The 16536-nt window shown below is 40.4% G+C and overlaps 1 protein-coding gene across 1 annotated transcript in view; it reads left to right on the forward strand.

The window, feature by feature from the left end:
* LOC125241763 (NAD(P) transhydrogenase, mitochondrial-like) overlaps window positions 1–16536 on the forward strand; it is a 30392-nt gene that overhangs the window by 10918 nt on the left and 2938 nt on the right. Inside the window, exons 7-21 of the mRNA XM_048150378.1 lie at window positions 1659–1814; window positions 1996–2216; window positions 7086–7177; window positions 7314–7459; window positions 8129–8217; window positions 8303–8387; window positions 8663–8776; window positions 9603–9769; window positions 10362–10499; window positions 10863–11080; window positions 11520–11671; window positions 12554–12707; window positions 14758–14862; window positions 15432–15551; window positions 16081–16172. Of these exons, the coding sequence (XP_048006335.1) occupies window positions 1659–1814; window positions 1996–2216; window positions 7086–7177; window positions 7314–7459; window positions 8129–8217; window positions 8303–8387; window positions 8663–8776; window positions 9603–9769; window positions 10362–10499; window positions 10863–11080; window positions 11520–11671; window positions 12554–12707; window positions 14758–14862; window positions 15432–15551; window positions 16081–16172 (2049 nt within the window). The remainder of the gene's footprint in view (window positions 1–1658; window positions 1815–1995; window positions 2217–7085; window positions 7178–7313; window positions 7460–8128; window positions 8218–8302; window positions 8388–8662; window positions 8777–9602; window positions 9770–10361; window positions 10500–10862; window positions 11081–11519; window positions 11672–12553; window positions 12708–14757; window positions 14863–15431; window positions 15552–16080; window positions 16173–16536) is intronic.

Here is a 16536-nt window from a genome sequence, read left to right on the forward strand (position 1 = left end):
ATTTTTCCATTATATAAAAAAAAGTCCGTTTGATGTTGTCTATACAATACAAGTTATAAAGGAAATCCTGTAAGTGACCATACTACTGTACACTAGCATAAGATAAAATTACTTTGTATCGCTGTTGGTTTTCTCAATAAATAAACATAAACATACGCATTTGGATTTGAAATTTTAAACGTACAACTACGTGCTAAAACACTTTAGAATAACTAAGATGTGCTTTAAAGCTCATGTTAAGAATCCTGTTTAAACGCTTGTTAGGAATCCTTCAAGAAAAGAGCGTACCATATGACGATGATGCACTTCATATGCATCAACCTATTTTTGTATCCCTTCACTCCTATTAGAAATGATACTCACCTTTGTCCACTCTATAAATGACATCTGATCACGATGCACAATGCACCGGAGGTTAGGTGTCATGCCGTATTTATTAAGGTCAATTTACGTGCGTGCATGATAGTAGATGAGTAGCAAGTGGACCTATTTAGTCAGTCGATAAGTCATGCGTTTTTTCCAGTAATGAATCCTTATTTTTCCCTTGGTCACGGAATCACGCGTGATCGTATGGACGAACCCTTTTTGTTGTGTTGTCATCTAGTAAAATATACATTGTAATAATCATCTTTATAGTTCGTGTTTACATTTGCTGGTGAAAAACTCCACGAAATATTTTAGGTATACATAATATTTACTTAGTGATTTGCCCGCTATTTGGGACAGATTAACATGTGTGTAACAAAGTAGGTATAATATGTATCAATTTCGCGGTATTTTTATGGCCGAATATATCGTCACTACTTTTAAAAAATCTCGTATCTCACGCTGTTCCTCAAAGTTAAAACGCAGTAAGTCTATATGCATTCCATACATACTTACTACAATTTTCTTTTCATTGACAGACGAAGATACAAGTTTTTTTTTAAAGTAGTGACGATATCTCAAAATCAGCTATTTTATATAATCAAAATCATTCATTTAGTCAAGATATTTATCGGTAGATTGGAGCAAAGATAGGCAATAATCAGAAAATACTTTTATCAATTACGATGAAAGTTTTGCTTATAATAATAATAATGCCCCTCGGCGTGTTGTACCTACGAGATGCACTTAATGAATTTGTACCTTCATCCTTAATCCTAAACCCGCCCGTCATTTACTTTTGGATGCCTCCTATTCCTATACCCTCCTAAGAGTCCCAAGACCCAGGTCAATTATTCCGATTTTGAATCTGGAACTTTCTTTTTCATTACACCCGCACTTTAAATGTGCTATTGCACGCAGGCGGAGCGTGAGTTATAGAAAAATCGTTCCCCGAGGGAATAATGAAATTTCTTGTACCGTACTTAACTTTTTTACATCTATTTACATATTTTTTACATTGCGAGTGTGATGAAAAACATTGTGTGTAACTCGGGGAGTATGAATATTACTAACTCGAGTCTTTAAATCGCTCCGGCAAGCCGAGCCGTCGCGATTTAACTTACTCTCGTTAGTAATATTCAACTTCCTCCCCTTGTTGCACAATGTACTATTATCTCTCTAAGAAATCGATACTAGAATATAATTTGTATGTACTTACTACAACTATATTTACGCCGGGACTCACGAGGATATCGCATACCACGAACAATCACCAATTATTGTTCATACAGGAGGATGGGTCAGGAGAAGGCGGCTACGCCAAGGAGATGAGCGAGGAGTTCCTTAACGCCGAGAGAGCCCTCTTAGGAAAGGAAGCGAGAACTTCTGATGTCGTCATTACTACAGCTCTTATCCCCGGCAAGCCCGCGCCTCTACTTATTTTGGAGGTGTGTTTATTTACTACTTGTATTTTACTGCCTTAATGCCCTTTATAATCTATGTTTTGTACAAATTCTGTGTGAATCACCATATTGTAGAGTTATAAAGTCGATTGTGTTATGATATAATCATTAAATACGCGATTTGTTACCATTCACAACACATACACACTTGGTTGGACGCCGCTAGGACGCCGTCCGCGACATGGCAGCGGGCAGCGTGATCGTGGACCTGGCCGCGGAGATGGGGGGCAACGTGCAGACCACCAAGAAGGGCGCCGTGACCAAGGTGCACGGCGTCACGCACATCGGCCTCACCGACATGCCCAGCCGGATGCCGGCGCATGCCTCCACGCTCTACGCTAACAATATCTCTGGACTACTCCTTAGCATGGGTTTGTACTTTTTACGGCCCATTTAGGCACTGGTCCCACTAAAAGTGAGTAAACTACGAGTCATCGGCTATAAAAACGAACAAAAGATAGCCGCTCCCGTGTAAATAAAAGAGAAGGCGAGCGATAGCTCATAGCTTACTCGCTCTTAGTGGGTCCAGTGCCTTAGAAGGCACGCGACTTTTGAGGTAACATGACCTCAAAAGTCGAATTATATATAATTGCAAGATCGCGCACTGTGTAGTGCAATGGGTTACTGCGCTGCCCGCTGGCTCACCGACTTCGCGATTCGCTCCCGTTCTGTGCAATCTCATGTTATTCAATCAATTGAAGGTCATATAGGTAACATCGATCCATATGTACCGATTATAATAAAATAAAAACCGAGTCATAAGAACTTAAATCAACAAGATCCTGTGACACCAGTCTTTCAATTCAGTTGTAAATAAATTCATTGTTTGAACGACAAGTTATACTTTTTTTTGTCCTTTTAAGATCCGGATGAATATTAGAGGTGACATTGCCATTTGGTTGGGTAAAGGGCGTTCAAAAGAAAATGAATCATTACGAGATATTTGCTGCAGCCTACATTTTATTTATTTAAACTATGTATCGGACCATACCAAAAAAATATAGAAGTAGATACAATAATAATTATAAGTAAAAGTAAGCCCATTCATATGTACATTCGTAATTGATTGGCAACCTCACTGGCAGTATTCGAGGTAGACATCCGTAACATTTGTAACCCAAATTTCAATTGTCATTAACCTGTTACATATAACAATATGTTACCTTCGAAAAGTAACATACTTATTATTGCAGGTGACTGTAGGAATAATTATTGTACAGTAAAATGCAGACAGAGGTATCCCTTCATAGAAATTCTTTGACTAAGGGTCGGTTACACCAAACGGCCTGTCACCGATTTAGCGTTCGTTAAATATTTTTGTATGGGAATTTCTATAGACTTCTGCTGCATGACGTTGATGTGTCTGTTACCTAATTTTGGTTTATACAACGGCCGGAACGGCCCCTAACGGCCCAGCATCGATCGCCGCTACTCGTAATACAACATTGTGTATATCGCATTGCTAGAGGTTGTTTACCTTTTTTCAGTATTTAGGGGTATTAATACTGGCCGGTTACTTGGACGATTATTTTTTCCGCTACTAGTTTGACGTTGTTTGTCAGTTTAATCTTAATGTTTATCATAAGTCATAACAAATTGAACTCGTACCTAATTACAACCTTGTCATTTTGAATATTGAGTTTATTTGCTTACTGCGATTACCTGTCCAATTTGAAGTTTACTGTGACAAAGCTTTAAAGTGTTTTACAGTGACATCTTAGCTGTCTATTGGTAAACCTTATGTCGTTGCAGTAACGTACACAAATAAATAGTGTTATGGTTTATGATGGTAGTTAGCAATTATTTTATTGAGTGTAGAGTTAAAAGTCAAGTAGAGCTGTACAGAAAATTAAAAATTCAATTTAAAAAAAAGTAACGATCAGATTAAAAGATGAATACTCTAGATGAGTTTAAAAAAATAAAAATCAGTTGGGGTGTCTGAGGTTTTGAGTGATACCGGAAACACCGTGTATAATATATAAATACTTATATATAGAAAACATCCATGACCCAGGAACAAATATCTGTGCTCATCACACAAATAAATTCCCTTAGCGGGATTCGAACTCAGGACCGCGGCTTAGCAGGCTGGGTCACTACCGACGGTTTAGGCGTATAATGTCCCACTCGCAAAACGTCCCTCCGCTATAATAACGTCCCATACGCAAAACGTCTTCTCTGCTAATTGTCCCTTATGCAAAAAACCCCATTCGCATTACGTCCCGTTATCAAAATGACCCATACCCTTCGCGAAATGTCCCTTCTGAAAATACCCCTATCGCTGAAAGTCACGGCTGCCTAATGCCCCTTTCGCAAAACGTCCCGTTTGCAAATAGCCAGGTTCTTATGGATTAAAGAGGTAATAATACAGATTGTTATCAATACTGGCCACTTGAATATAGTCCGGTTTCCTCACGATGTTTTCCTTCACCGAAAAGCAACTAGTAAATATCAAATGATATTTCGTACACAGTTCCAAAAAACTCATTGGTACGAGCCATTTTTTACGGGACATTTTGCGAAAGGGACGTGTTGCGATCGGGTTATTTCGTGAAAGGGACTTTCTGCGAAAGGGACGTAATTTATATAAAGGGACATTTTGAGAACGGGATATTTTGCAGAAGGGCCGTTTTGGCAATGGGACATTTTATAAAAGGGACCTTTTGCGAAAGGGACCAAGAGACGTTTTGCGAGTGGGACATTATACGCCTAAACCCTACCGACTACGCCTGACCTGATCTGATGGTAACCGATTACTGCTGCACATAAACACATGCAACGCTAGAGTATTAGGAATGGAAGTGTGTTGTAGACCTTTTTCTACTCGTCGACTGTAATCTGTCAATTAGGACACCACAGACTAAACTATAAGTGCTAACTTTTCAGTGTTGGATACTCTATGGCAGTTCCGAATCAACTATAATAATCTCATTATAGTTGACTTTTAGTTAACTGTAATAATTTCAAAAATAGAACTTCATACAATTTCTATACTAATTTGCGATACCTGGCAAATTTTTCTGCATCTGAAACACTTTTTTTTTTATCTGTCGCGTTATCGGCCAATCAGAGACGGTTATTACAAACAATTGGTTGCTAGGTAATTCGATGTTGATACAACGGTGAACGACGCTATTAACATTCATTTCAACTTGCATGAATGATGATATTTCCGTCCATTGATGATGAAGATGATGACTCGTAGAAAAAGTATTGTATACAATAGTGATATAATTAAGCTTTTCACTCTCGTACCGTACTATTAGGCCACTCAGCAAGCTTCGTGGCCTAAACATGGTACTCGACTGAAAAGCTTTGTATCATATCACGATTGTATAAAATACTATTAAGGTTAGAGTACGCTCTTTTCTTGAATGTTTGAAGGTCGTACGTATCGACTCCGGAACACCGCAGGCATCGATCTAAACTACCTAGATGCACCATCATGGCTTAGAATGTGTCCGCAGCAAATTGTGCTTGAAAATGTTCTAAGCACAATTGGGCGGTTAGTAGCGCTTCATCCGCCGTGTCGGCAACATGCCTAAGTGCTCCGTAAAAAAGTGCAAAAATAACACCTTATATACGTTAAAAAAGGATGACGTATCGTATTTCCGGTAAGTAATTGTTAATAATTTTATAATGTTATGCATTTGTGGCCAAAATGGCTTCCTAACTTACTAAAAACATTTATTTTCTAGAATAATTAAAGTAAATTCCTTGATTTGGTCTTACGCAGTTTGTCTCTTTCTCTCGCGCTATACTAGTAATGAGCGGACGGCGACAAAAGATGGATGAAGTGGAACATAGTTAAAAATGGAATGATGGAGTCGCTAATTTATATTTTTTGTAAAAGAAGCCTATTTCATATTATTAGTGTATGTATTTATTTATTATTATGGACCAATAAGTCTGAAATAAATGATTTCAATTCAATAATATTAATACATATCTTATAAATTACTTTAATTATAAAAAGAAACAACCCGGGAATAGCAAATTCGTTTTTAAGTAATAAAAAAAGGTTTTTATTCCAGATTCCCAAAACAAGACGTTGAAAGGGAAAAATGGCGCAAGATTATAGCTGAGGAGCGGAGAGAAGATTTACCCACACAAAGCTTTGAAAGAAATTACGTAGAATAATAAATTAATGTCATCATTCAATTCTTCTTTGTTTTAATAGCTACTTAATTCATATTCTCCAAGTGCACCATCCCTCACACACACCACATACAATCCCTCAACTGTTTACCTTCACATAATCGCTACACATACATTCACTACACGCACACACACACACATATGTTATATATATTAGACGACCGGTCTGGCTCAGTCGGTAGTGACCCTGCCTGCTAAGCCGCGGTCCTGGGTTCGAATCCCGGTAAGGGCATTTATTTGTGTGATGAGCACAGATATTTGTTCCTGAGTCATGGATGTATCCTATGTATATAAGTATGTATTTATCTATTTAAGTATGTATATCGTCGTTTAGTACCCATAGTACAAGCTTTGCTTAGTTTGGGGCTAAGTTGATCTGTGTAAGGTGTCCCCAATATCTATTTATTTATTTATAAACATACATACACACACACATATATATATATTTTTAAACAGTTTTTCGCAAAAATACCGCAAATTTCCTCATTCTCGCCTTTCATCTCATAGCGCGACTCCCATGATGCCTCTGTCCATCCTCGTTCCCAATTTAAAAATGGCGTTTAGATTGTTGCAGCGCGAACGAAATTAAACTTATGTTGGTTGCAATAAGACGTAGATTTGTTTAAAAATATGCACACCTGCGATCTGCGGTCATAAAATTTTATGGCTTTCGCGATGATCACATTCATTAATGTCATAACCGCCAATTGCCTGCATTTGAAATTGAACTCTAAGTACTAAGAAATAACGTTGTTTTTGTAAAAAAATTAAAGTAGTTTTTACTACATTGCGAAGTTTTCGTTTGTCAACTAGACGCACACATTTGCAACTAAGCGATCGGACACTTTTGAGTGTCGAATTTGTAGGCGATAGTGTATCTAGGTAGTTTAGATCGATGACCGCAGGCTACAGTTCATCGGTGTAATAGTTTAGTGAATTAGATTAGACGTCTACGGATGAAGTCGAACATTTCTTATCTCCTTTAACTAGCTTTCACTTCACTCTACAGAAATGAATAAAACCTACATTATCATGTTCTATCGTTTCCCAAAAGTAGATAAATGTACAATTTGCTTCATTCAGATGATTATGAAATGTTTTCTGTTCAGGGCTGGCTTCACTAATTGGCTTGGGCATGGCATCGCCCAACCCTGCATTTACTACTATGACCACGACGCTCGCTCTATCAGGTAAGTACCCGAAGCACTGCTGTCGAGTGCGAGTTTCGTCGAGCCGCTTCCCGGATACTTTTCGTAGCGAAGCGGATCGTCAGTAAGATCTCCTTATTCGGTTGGAGGCACATTTGAAAGTTTATCTAATCCCCAGGCGTGGTGGGGTACCACACGGTGTGGGGCGTGGTGCCCGCGCTGCACTCGCCGCTCATGTCCGTCACCAACGCCGTGTCGGGCATCACGGCCGTGGGCGGGCTGCTGCTGATGGGCGGCGGCTACGTCCCCGAGACGCCGGTGCAGGTACCGCTCGCTCGCAGTTTTCACGTCTTGGTTTAAATTACGCTTACCAAAATTGCGGTTTGTGGGACGGCTTTTAGCTACCCTTGGCAGAAAGCCAGAGCGCTTATGATTTTCTTGCAAATTACACTGATCTGTACCGATTTTGATAGTGTTGAATTAGTGTAATATTATAAGGTATTTTAACTTAAAAGGTTAGGTATATCTATTTAGCTCGCGTTAGAAAGATACAAAAAGTAGCCTATGTCACTCTCCATCCCTTCAACTATCTTCACCTAAAAAATCACGTCAATTCGTCGCAAACAAACAGACACACACTTTCCCATTTATAATATTAGTATGGATTTTATTCAAACTTCAGCAAATATTATTTTTAAATATCTATCACATACTTTAAATTTGTTTTATGCATGAGTTTGTTTTTTATATGTATTTGGACTCAGCGTGGAAACCTTTAACAATGGCAGATGTAGGTATTTTCATTATTTACTTTTTGTCCTATCATTATATCTATTTGTTTTTAGCAGGCACAACGTGTTTGATTTCTGTCGCTAGTAAATAAATGAAGTAGTATCTCTCCTTGTCATTCGTCACAGTTCCCACGCTTGGTAACCAAACAACCTTGTACTTTTTTTCGGTTTGCGTTACATGCAGTTTTTTTTTGTTTTGTAGTGGTTAGCGAGCACGGCCGCTCTCATCTCGTTTGTAAACGTGTTTGGTGGATTCTTGGTCACCCAGCGCATGCTTGACATGTTTAAAAGGTATTGATTTTGCGCTATACATATAAAAAATATTTGTTTATGTGGTTTCCAAACGGGAAATTACTCTACGGGTGCTCTGTTTCAGACCCGGTGATCCCCCAGAATATGGATACCTATACTCCATTCCAGCTGCTGCTTTACTTGGAGGTTACCTAGTCACAGCCATGCAGGTAACTAAGATAATTATATAATACAACACATGCCCCTTCTAGTGTACTTATTTTATTAGCGCCTGTATAAGAAATTAATGCTAATTCCTTGCCTTCTAGACATAAAGTTTAACCGTTATCTAGGGCATCATAAGTCAAGGCTGTTCCAGCAAAGTACAAAAAGGTAAAGGTATGGCACTTTACCTAATGTAGCTCATGATAAGTAAACTATTTTTTTCTCAGTATCCTTGATGCATATTACTTGACTTGATGTATATTATTGAGTGTCCTGGCAGGGCTACCCCGAAGTTCACCAGATGGCGTACTTGGCGTCCTCGCTGTGCTGCGTGGGCGCGCTGGCGGGGCTCAGCTCACAGACCACGGCGCGCAAGGGCAACTATCTCGGAATGGTAAACTCCATTGCATATTATTATCAGTCCTAACCATGATTACATTACGAGCCATTCATTCTCGTACATTCTCATATAGAGAAATTAGAGAATAGTCAGAATCAAGCGGCCAATAGCTTTAATCCGACAAGCAAGTATGTTATGTGCATACAGCTTGTTATGAAGGAACAGCTTGTCTTAACGACATGATATCTTTATTTCAAACTACAATTATTCCTATCATCCCTAACTTATATTTTCTACCTAGGCCATTAAGGCTAAAATTTAGTGTATACAAAGATGAAAACGAGGTTTCAAAGTGTAGCAACCTATGATTAGAAAAGGCATTCGTAAGTGAATTCCATAGTCAGTGGTCAGATCAGACTCAGCCCGAGCCCCGCTCACTGTAATCTTGATGGCGTTAGTCTCGGTCTAACAGCCATTGTAAATCCAATGAGACATTACAGGCGCGTGGTAAAACTACTACATTTGATACTTGTATTCCCGAGAATATAAGTAATTAGGTAGGTACGTATTTTTACCTCTATAGCGTTATTTTTATAGTATATTTTGTATACCGCGATAAAATATTTCTAAGCATAGTAGTTTTGATCTTGCCTATTAATAAATTAACTTTAAATATCACAAGCTCGGAAGACAATATTTGTGATACCAATTTATTAAACAGTTAACCATACAACGTGGCAACTCGGGTTTGCTTTCCACTGACGATATGGATATTTGACGATTCTTTAGTAATATGAGGTTGCTAATATAATATGCTACAGATTTTAAGTGTAATTTTAAATCTTCACCTTTCTTAAATTAGTCTTTTAATTTTATATAGATTGGTGTCGCGGGCGGCATTGCAGCGACATTAGGCGCTCTGACGCCTAGTGCCGAAGTGCTGGCGCAAATGTTAGGAGTCGCGGGCATCGGCGGACTGCTAGGAAGCACAATCGCCAAGAAAATCGAGATTACAGACTTGCCACAACTCGTTGCTGGTTTCCACAGGTACATCAAATCCAAACGATCACTCTCAAGCCATATCTTTTCACGCTGGTGCTTAATAATTATTCCATAATATTTATGAGCTAACATAACATGGAGGATTTTTTTGACGTAAGATGATTTTTTCCATGTAACCAGCGGCTCTATTTTTTAACCTTGAAGAGAAAAACGAAGGCCACGTCTTTGCCTTTGGCTAGTCTGTGGCCAAGAGTAAGCCCATTTATAATGATAAAAAAAAACTACATTCTTATCCCATGTTGCCTTACTTGATTGAACTACTGTAAAGTGCGGGTGTGCACCGACGGGGAGCAAGAATACAGTTGCTGGTTTTCCCTTTACTGTATGCATTTAAGCGCTTTAGTTAAACGTGAACTATCAATAGGTATCAATGGTATCATTATTTATTGTGCTCCTCGACATATTGCTTTTTTACGGGATAGGAGGCAAACGAGCGGACAGGTCGCCTGATGGTAAGCGATCACTGCCGCCCATGGACACCCGAAACACCAGAAGTGTTGGAGGTGCATTGCTTAAGCTTAATTGTCACTTTTGCATTTTTGTTATGTGTATTGTCATAGTAAATACTGTGTTGTAGCTTGGTGGGCATGGCCGCGGTACTGACGTGCCTCGCGACGTACATGCACGACTTCCCGGCCATGGCGCTGGACCCGACCGCCGCCACGCTCAAGACCTCGCTCTTCCTCGGAACCTACATCGGTGGAATTACTTTCACGTAAGTTTGCACCTATTAAACACATCAATACCGACAACTCGATTGTATTATTATACAATACTATATTATACAGTACTAGATCCGACATTGGCACTGTTTTTGCTGAGCAAAGTTCACACGACTTTCGGGGTCTTGGCGTGTAGTATCGATTCGTTCGATAAGCGTGGAACTGTGCCCAATACAGGGTCTTGTTAGTTTGTGGCGGGCGTGAATGTCTGTGGGCCGGGTGGCAATAGGTATTGGCAATGAATGTGTAATACATATTTATTACAGTAAAGTCGCGGCTCGCTCTCCAGTTGTCGAATTATATGTGTTGACTTTTAACCGAATATTAAGACCACTATGTCCACTATATATTTCCAGCGGTTCTCTAGTAGCGTACGGCAAGCTGCAGGGGTCTCTGTCGTCGGCGCCGCTGCTGCTGCCGGGGCGGCACGCGATCAACGCGGGGCTGCTGGCGGGCTCGCTGGGCTGCGGCGGCGCGCTGCTCGCGCTGCCCGACGCGCCCGGCCTGCCGCTGCTCTCCGCCGCCGCCGTGCTCAGCGGCATCCAAGGGCTCACGCTCACGGCTGCTATCGGAGGTAAGTCTACAGCTGGAACATACAGCGTGTAGCCAGTCTTCTGGCGAACGTAATCCAACACATCATCGGCCCCGGCGGAGTAAATCAGTTGACCGTGACGTGACGTCACTCGGCACAATTTCATATTAATTCCATATTAAATAATCGTTCAAATTCGATTTGACAGTTCTTAAAAAGAATCTGATTTGACTAGTAGGAAACTAGCCTATTATCTGATGCTTTTATTCGTGCATAATTTTGACTACAGGCAAGTTGCCTATAGTGGCGTTCAGTGATGCATAAGCAGGCAAGACGCTGCCACCGTTGTCTATATATCTACGGTTGATTCGAGGCACGCCATTTATGTCAAAATTACGGCATAAAGTTTATTTAGTTATCTCCAGCATACTTATTTCGTATAACTAATAATCATGGTAATAATACCTGTTGTATGGGGCAGGAGCCGACATGCCGGTGGTGATCACCGTGCTGAACAGCTACTCGGGCTGGGCGCTGTGCGCGGAGGGCTTCATGCTCAACAACTCGCTCATGACCATCGTGGGCGCGCTCATCGGCAGCTCCGGCGCTATCCTCTCCTACATCATGTGCAAGGTACTCTCGAATTAAACTCATATCAATTTTAATGAACTTCGACGTCAGGTTCTCAAGTAAAAGTAAAATCTACCACATTGTCGCTTACCGTAAGAAACTTTCTGTTCGTATCGTTTTACGAATTTGGCCGATATTGCACTATCATAGAATAAATATGATCAGACAACATGCCGTCCTTTCCTCACGTTGTAGAAAAAGGGAGGCATACAGACCTATGATCATACATATATATGATAGTGTACTATCGGCCTTAGCTTATACGAATGAGCGTTCTTATACCTAAGCGAGAATGTAGTACCTTTTGCTTGAAAACGGTACAGATATTTCTCTGCCTGTTATTTGCTACCAATAATGTCATGTACGGTACGTAACATCTAGGATACGAAGACACACCCCACCCGAAATCTTAATCGCTTTTAAACAAGTGTGCAATATTTTAGCAGAGTATTAGTTATCTATACACATTAACTAGATGAACTAGATCACATAGAACAGACAGAACTACAACACTGCTCGAAGATTGCAGACTTGTACCTACTAGCGATTAAAATAGCAGTGAGCTCGTCGTCGTAAATGAATCGAACTATATTGGGATGTATGTACCACGGATGTACAAAATCTATACTTATATCCGTACTAATATTATAAATGGGAAAGTGTGTGTGTCTGTTTGTTTGTCCGTCTTACCACGACAAAACGGAGCGACGAATTGACGTGATTTTTTAAGTGGAGATAGTTGAAGGGATGGAGAGTGACATGGGCTACCTTTCTAACCTCCTACTTCCCTATAATGAGGGGTGACAGTTTGTATAGAGCATTCAGAAATTTTCTAATTTAACGCGAACGAAGCCGCGGGCAAAATGTAGTGTGTAATAATTGTAGGCGATGAACCGCTCGCTGCCGAACGTGATCCTGGGCGGGTACGGCGTGACGAGCAGCGGGTCGGCGCGGCCGGCCGGCGCCGCGCACTCCGAGCTCAACGTCGACTCCGTCGCAGACCTCATCGCTCGCGCCTCCAACATCATCATCACACCCGGTAAACTATACTCCCAGATTTGTAAGAACCTCTCTTTGACACATGACAGTGTCCACAAAACGTAAACTCGCGCAACCTAATGAAATTTTAAATAAAATCCTGTAATAATATTTAAAAAAATCAAGTACTTAAAAACAATATTTCGGTTTCTTTATACATAATCTAACACATGTTACATTTTTGCGGATCTTCGTTAGTGAATATTTTACGATATTAATTTATCACCCAGGATTTACTTATTATGTCATTTATCATTCATTTTTATTTTAAACTAGTGCTGTGGCAGAGTCTGTCATTTCGATTCAAATGACGTTTCACTAAGTTGATAGGAATCGTATATTTGTTTAAGCACCTCCTTGTACATAGGGCCTAATCGATTCAACCAATTCGAAATTAATCGTTATAGATTTGGCAAACGATACGTCTTAGCCACATCGCAACATACTTCAAAACAAATGTGTCAATAACCTAACCACAAAATTAAAATTTTGAAAAACCCTCCGACTGCGACATAGTGGTCCGATTTTCATGAAACATGGCTAAGAACACTCCCGACTAACTCAGCTTTCAGACAAAAAAAACTAAATCAAAATCGGTTTATCCGTTCGGGAGCTACGATGCCACAGACAGTCACACAGACAGACAGACAAACAGACAGACAAACGGACAGACAGACACGTCAAACTTATAACTCCCCTTCGTTTTTGCGTCAGGGTTAAAAATGTGAACTTACAAATCTGGGACAATAGCACACACTCACAACGTTGGTTTCCTTCGTTTCCATTCCACATTCTAACCTGGCCCCGCAGCCGAATGGCATTTCCACGACGCGAAACGAAAACGAAACGCCGCGAAAGGTAGTCTGGCTCCGTCGCGCCAATACTCAAAAGCGATAGAGATAGGTATCTACGAGCGTTTCGTTTCGTGAGCGTTTGTGCCATTCGGCTATGTACCTTGGGATACACTAAGGGAGTTGCCCCGATATGTGACGGCGACAAAGCCAAGTTAAGCGATTTAAAATTCTATCTAGCTCAATCTTATATTATTTAAACAAGAGAATATATTTGAAATAATGTTTAAATGGGCATAATATAAAACTATATGTTATTATAGGTATAATATTGACTATTACAGTTAGCAATTTTGTTGATAAGTGATAAGTTACCTAAATTCTCACTATAAGTTGCTTAAATTCTCACTATACTTCAGGGAACATTTCGACTTCGACTTCACAGTTTTATCCTAACTTTTTTAAATTAGGTCATCATCCTCCTTGCGTTATCCCGGCATTTGCCACGGCTCATGGGAGCCTGGGGTCCGCTTTGACAACTAATCCCAAGATTTGGCGTAGGCACTAGTTTTACGAAAGCGACTGCCATCTGACCTTCCAACCCGAAGGGTAACTAGGCCTTATTGGAATTAGTCCGGTTTCCTCACGATGTTTCCCTTCACCGAAAAGCGACTGGCAAACATCAAATGACATTTCACACATAAGTTCCGAAAAACTCATTGGTATGAGCCGGGGTTTGAACCCGCGACCTCCGGATTGAAAGTCGCTTGCTCTTACCGCTAGGCCACCAGCGCTTCAACTTTTTTAAATTAGGTACCGAACTATTATTTCTTGATGCCTGTTTTTGGTCATGCCAATATATACAAAAAAAAAAAAAGATCGCTGTCAGGAACGAACCTCAGAACATCTGCATACGAAGCCAGCGCACTACCACGGGACTACGTCTTGACTTGCTGAGTTCGACGAAATTATGGTATAAACTACGAAGTTACTAAGTATTCTGATAAGTTCTCGTTCTCGAGAACATTCTCAGAAGTTACCGAAAATTCTCATGAGGAATGTTCTGCAACTTTGGAAACTTCTCGACCGTGCATTGCTAGCAACCGTACCGAACGACTCGGGTCTCCTTTTAGCGCCGCGATTATCCTATTTTAAAATGTGGCCTAGCTAAAGAAGACGGTGGGTTTTAGTTACGCCTTAAATTTTGGGTCGGCTACAAAACTAGATCTTGTATTTATTTCATATTGTTTGCCTCCATAGGTTACGGTCTGTGCGTTGCCAAAGCACAGTACCCAATCGCGGAGTTGGTGGACATGCTTAAGAAGCAAGGCAAGAGAGTCCGCTTCGCGATCCACCCTGTTGCAGGTAATGCTGGTTGAATATTATAGCTAAGTTAACTAGTTGTCTGTTAACATTTCTTTAAATATCTTAACGAACAGACTAGATACTGTCAGTATGGGTGAAGATAGTACTCTTTAGACGAACGAATTTAAAGGTGGATCTGATGTTAGCATCTTATTAAAGTTCAATCAACCACGACGAACAATTGAGGTGCAGTGCGATTATAACATAATGGTTGAAGGAAAACTTTGTATAACCAAAGACATATGTAACTACGTATAGACGGATAAAGTCTAAGAAAAAACGTACCTCAAAGCTATAGAGACCTTTGGGGAACGCTCGGCTAGATGGTGCAAATATTAATATTTGACATTTTAATACATATCAAGCTAAGAATATGGGCCAAATTGTCAAAACTGAGGTTCAAAAGTTCTAAGCTTGTGTCGAGAGATGGCAGTCTATGCACTGTGATTACACACTTTACTTTGACAGTAAATCTCTATAATACTCGATTATCTTTGGTATAACTTAGTACTCGAGTGAAAATGTCTCCGTTATATTACTATTGTATAACACCTACTGTTAATGCACAGGTCGCATGCCGGGCCAGCTGAACGTGCTGCTGGCGGAGGCCGGCGTGCCCTACGATGACGTGCTGGAGATGGATGAGATCAACGAAGACTTCCCCGACACGGACCTGGTGCTGGTTATCGGTACGTATACTACCATGTGAATACCGCAAGTAGCATCTTTTAAATGTCAATAGCCGGGTCCACACAGAGTGAGGCAATATCCTCCCGCGCCAACGTTTTATATAGACGTGCCTCGGCAGAATCAGTCAGGCCGTTTTGCACGGCCGTGCAACCTGCCTCGGCCAAGGTACGTCTACATTGGATATTGCCTCGCTGTGTGGACCCGGCTAATAAGCATCATCCTCCTTGCGTTATCCCGGCATTCGCCGCGGCTCTTGGGAGCCTGGGGTCCGCTTTGACAACTAATCCCAAGATTTGGCATAGGCATTATTTTTACGAGAGCGACTGCCATCTGACCAGCGCTTCTTTGCCCGGCTGATAAGCATATAAGATATAAAAACAACCTATGATATGCAAATATTGAATAAAGGTAATTTAATTTAAAGCGCGAGGTTATTTTATGCGATAGACGCAGCGCGAAAAGTATGAATATGTATGCGTTCACTGCGTAAAACCAATTATACAGTAAGGCATGATTTTATTGATACAGGTGCCAACGATACTGTGAATAGCGCTGCCGAGACTGACCCCAACTCTCCCATCGCTGGAATGCCTGTACTGAAAGTATGGAAATCGCAACAGGTGTGTTTTAAAGTTGTTTCTCCTTTATAATTTTCTAGCGAATAAATTGTGTTTTTATTTTTTCAGTCAACCTCAAATCTAGGTTGCTATTTTAGGGTTCCGTAGTCGACTAAGAAACCTTGTAACTTAACTATGCGCGACTGTCTGTCCGAATCTTTGCTCCGTAAGCGTTAGTCCTTCCGACCTACTTGCCCAACACATTTAATGGAAACGATTATTTAATGGCTCGACATATCGGTTTTTGATCTTAACGCACTCCAACTGTGTGCGTGTGGATTGAGTGAGCACCTTCCGAAAATAAAAAAAAATATGCTGATCATTTAGTAAAAGTTCTAAAACAATTGTAAAACGAATCTCTGAATTT

The sequence above is a fragment of the Leguminivora glycinivorella genome, chromosome Z, assembly GCF_023078275.1.
Source record: "Leguminivora glycinivorella isolate SPB_JAAS2020 chromosome Z, LegGlyc_1.1, whole genome shotgun sequence".
NCBI lineage: Eukaryota > Metazoa > Arthropoda > Insecta > Lepidoptera > Tortricidae > Leguminivora > Leguminivora glycinivorella.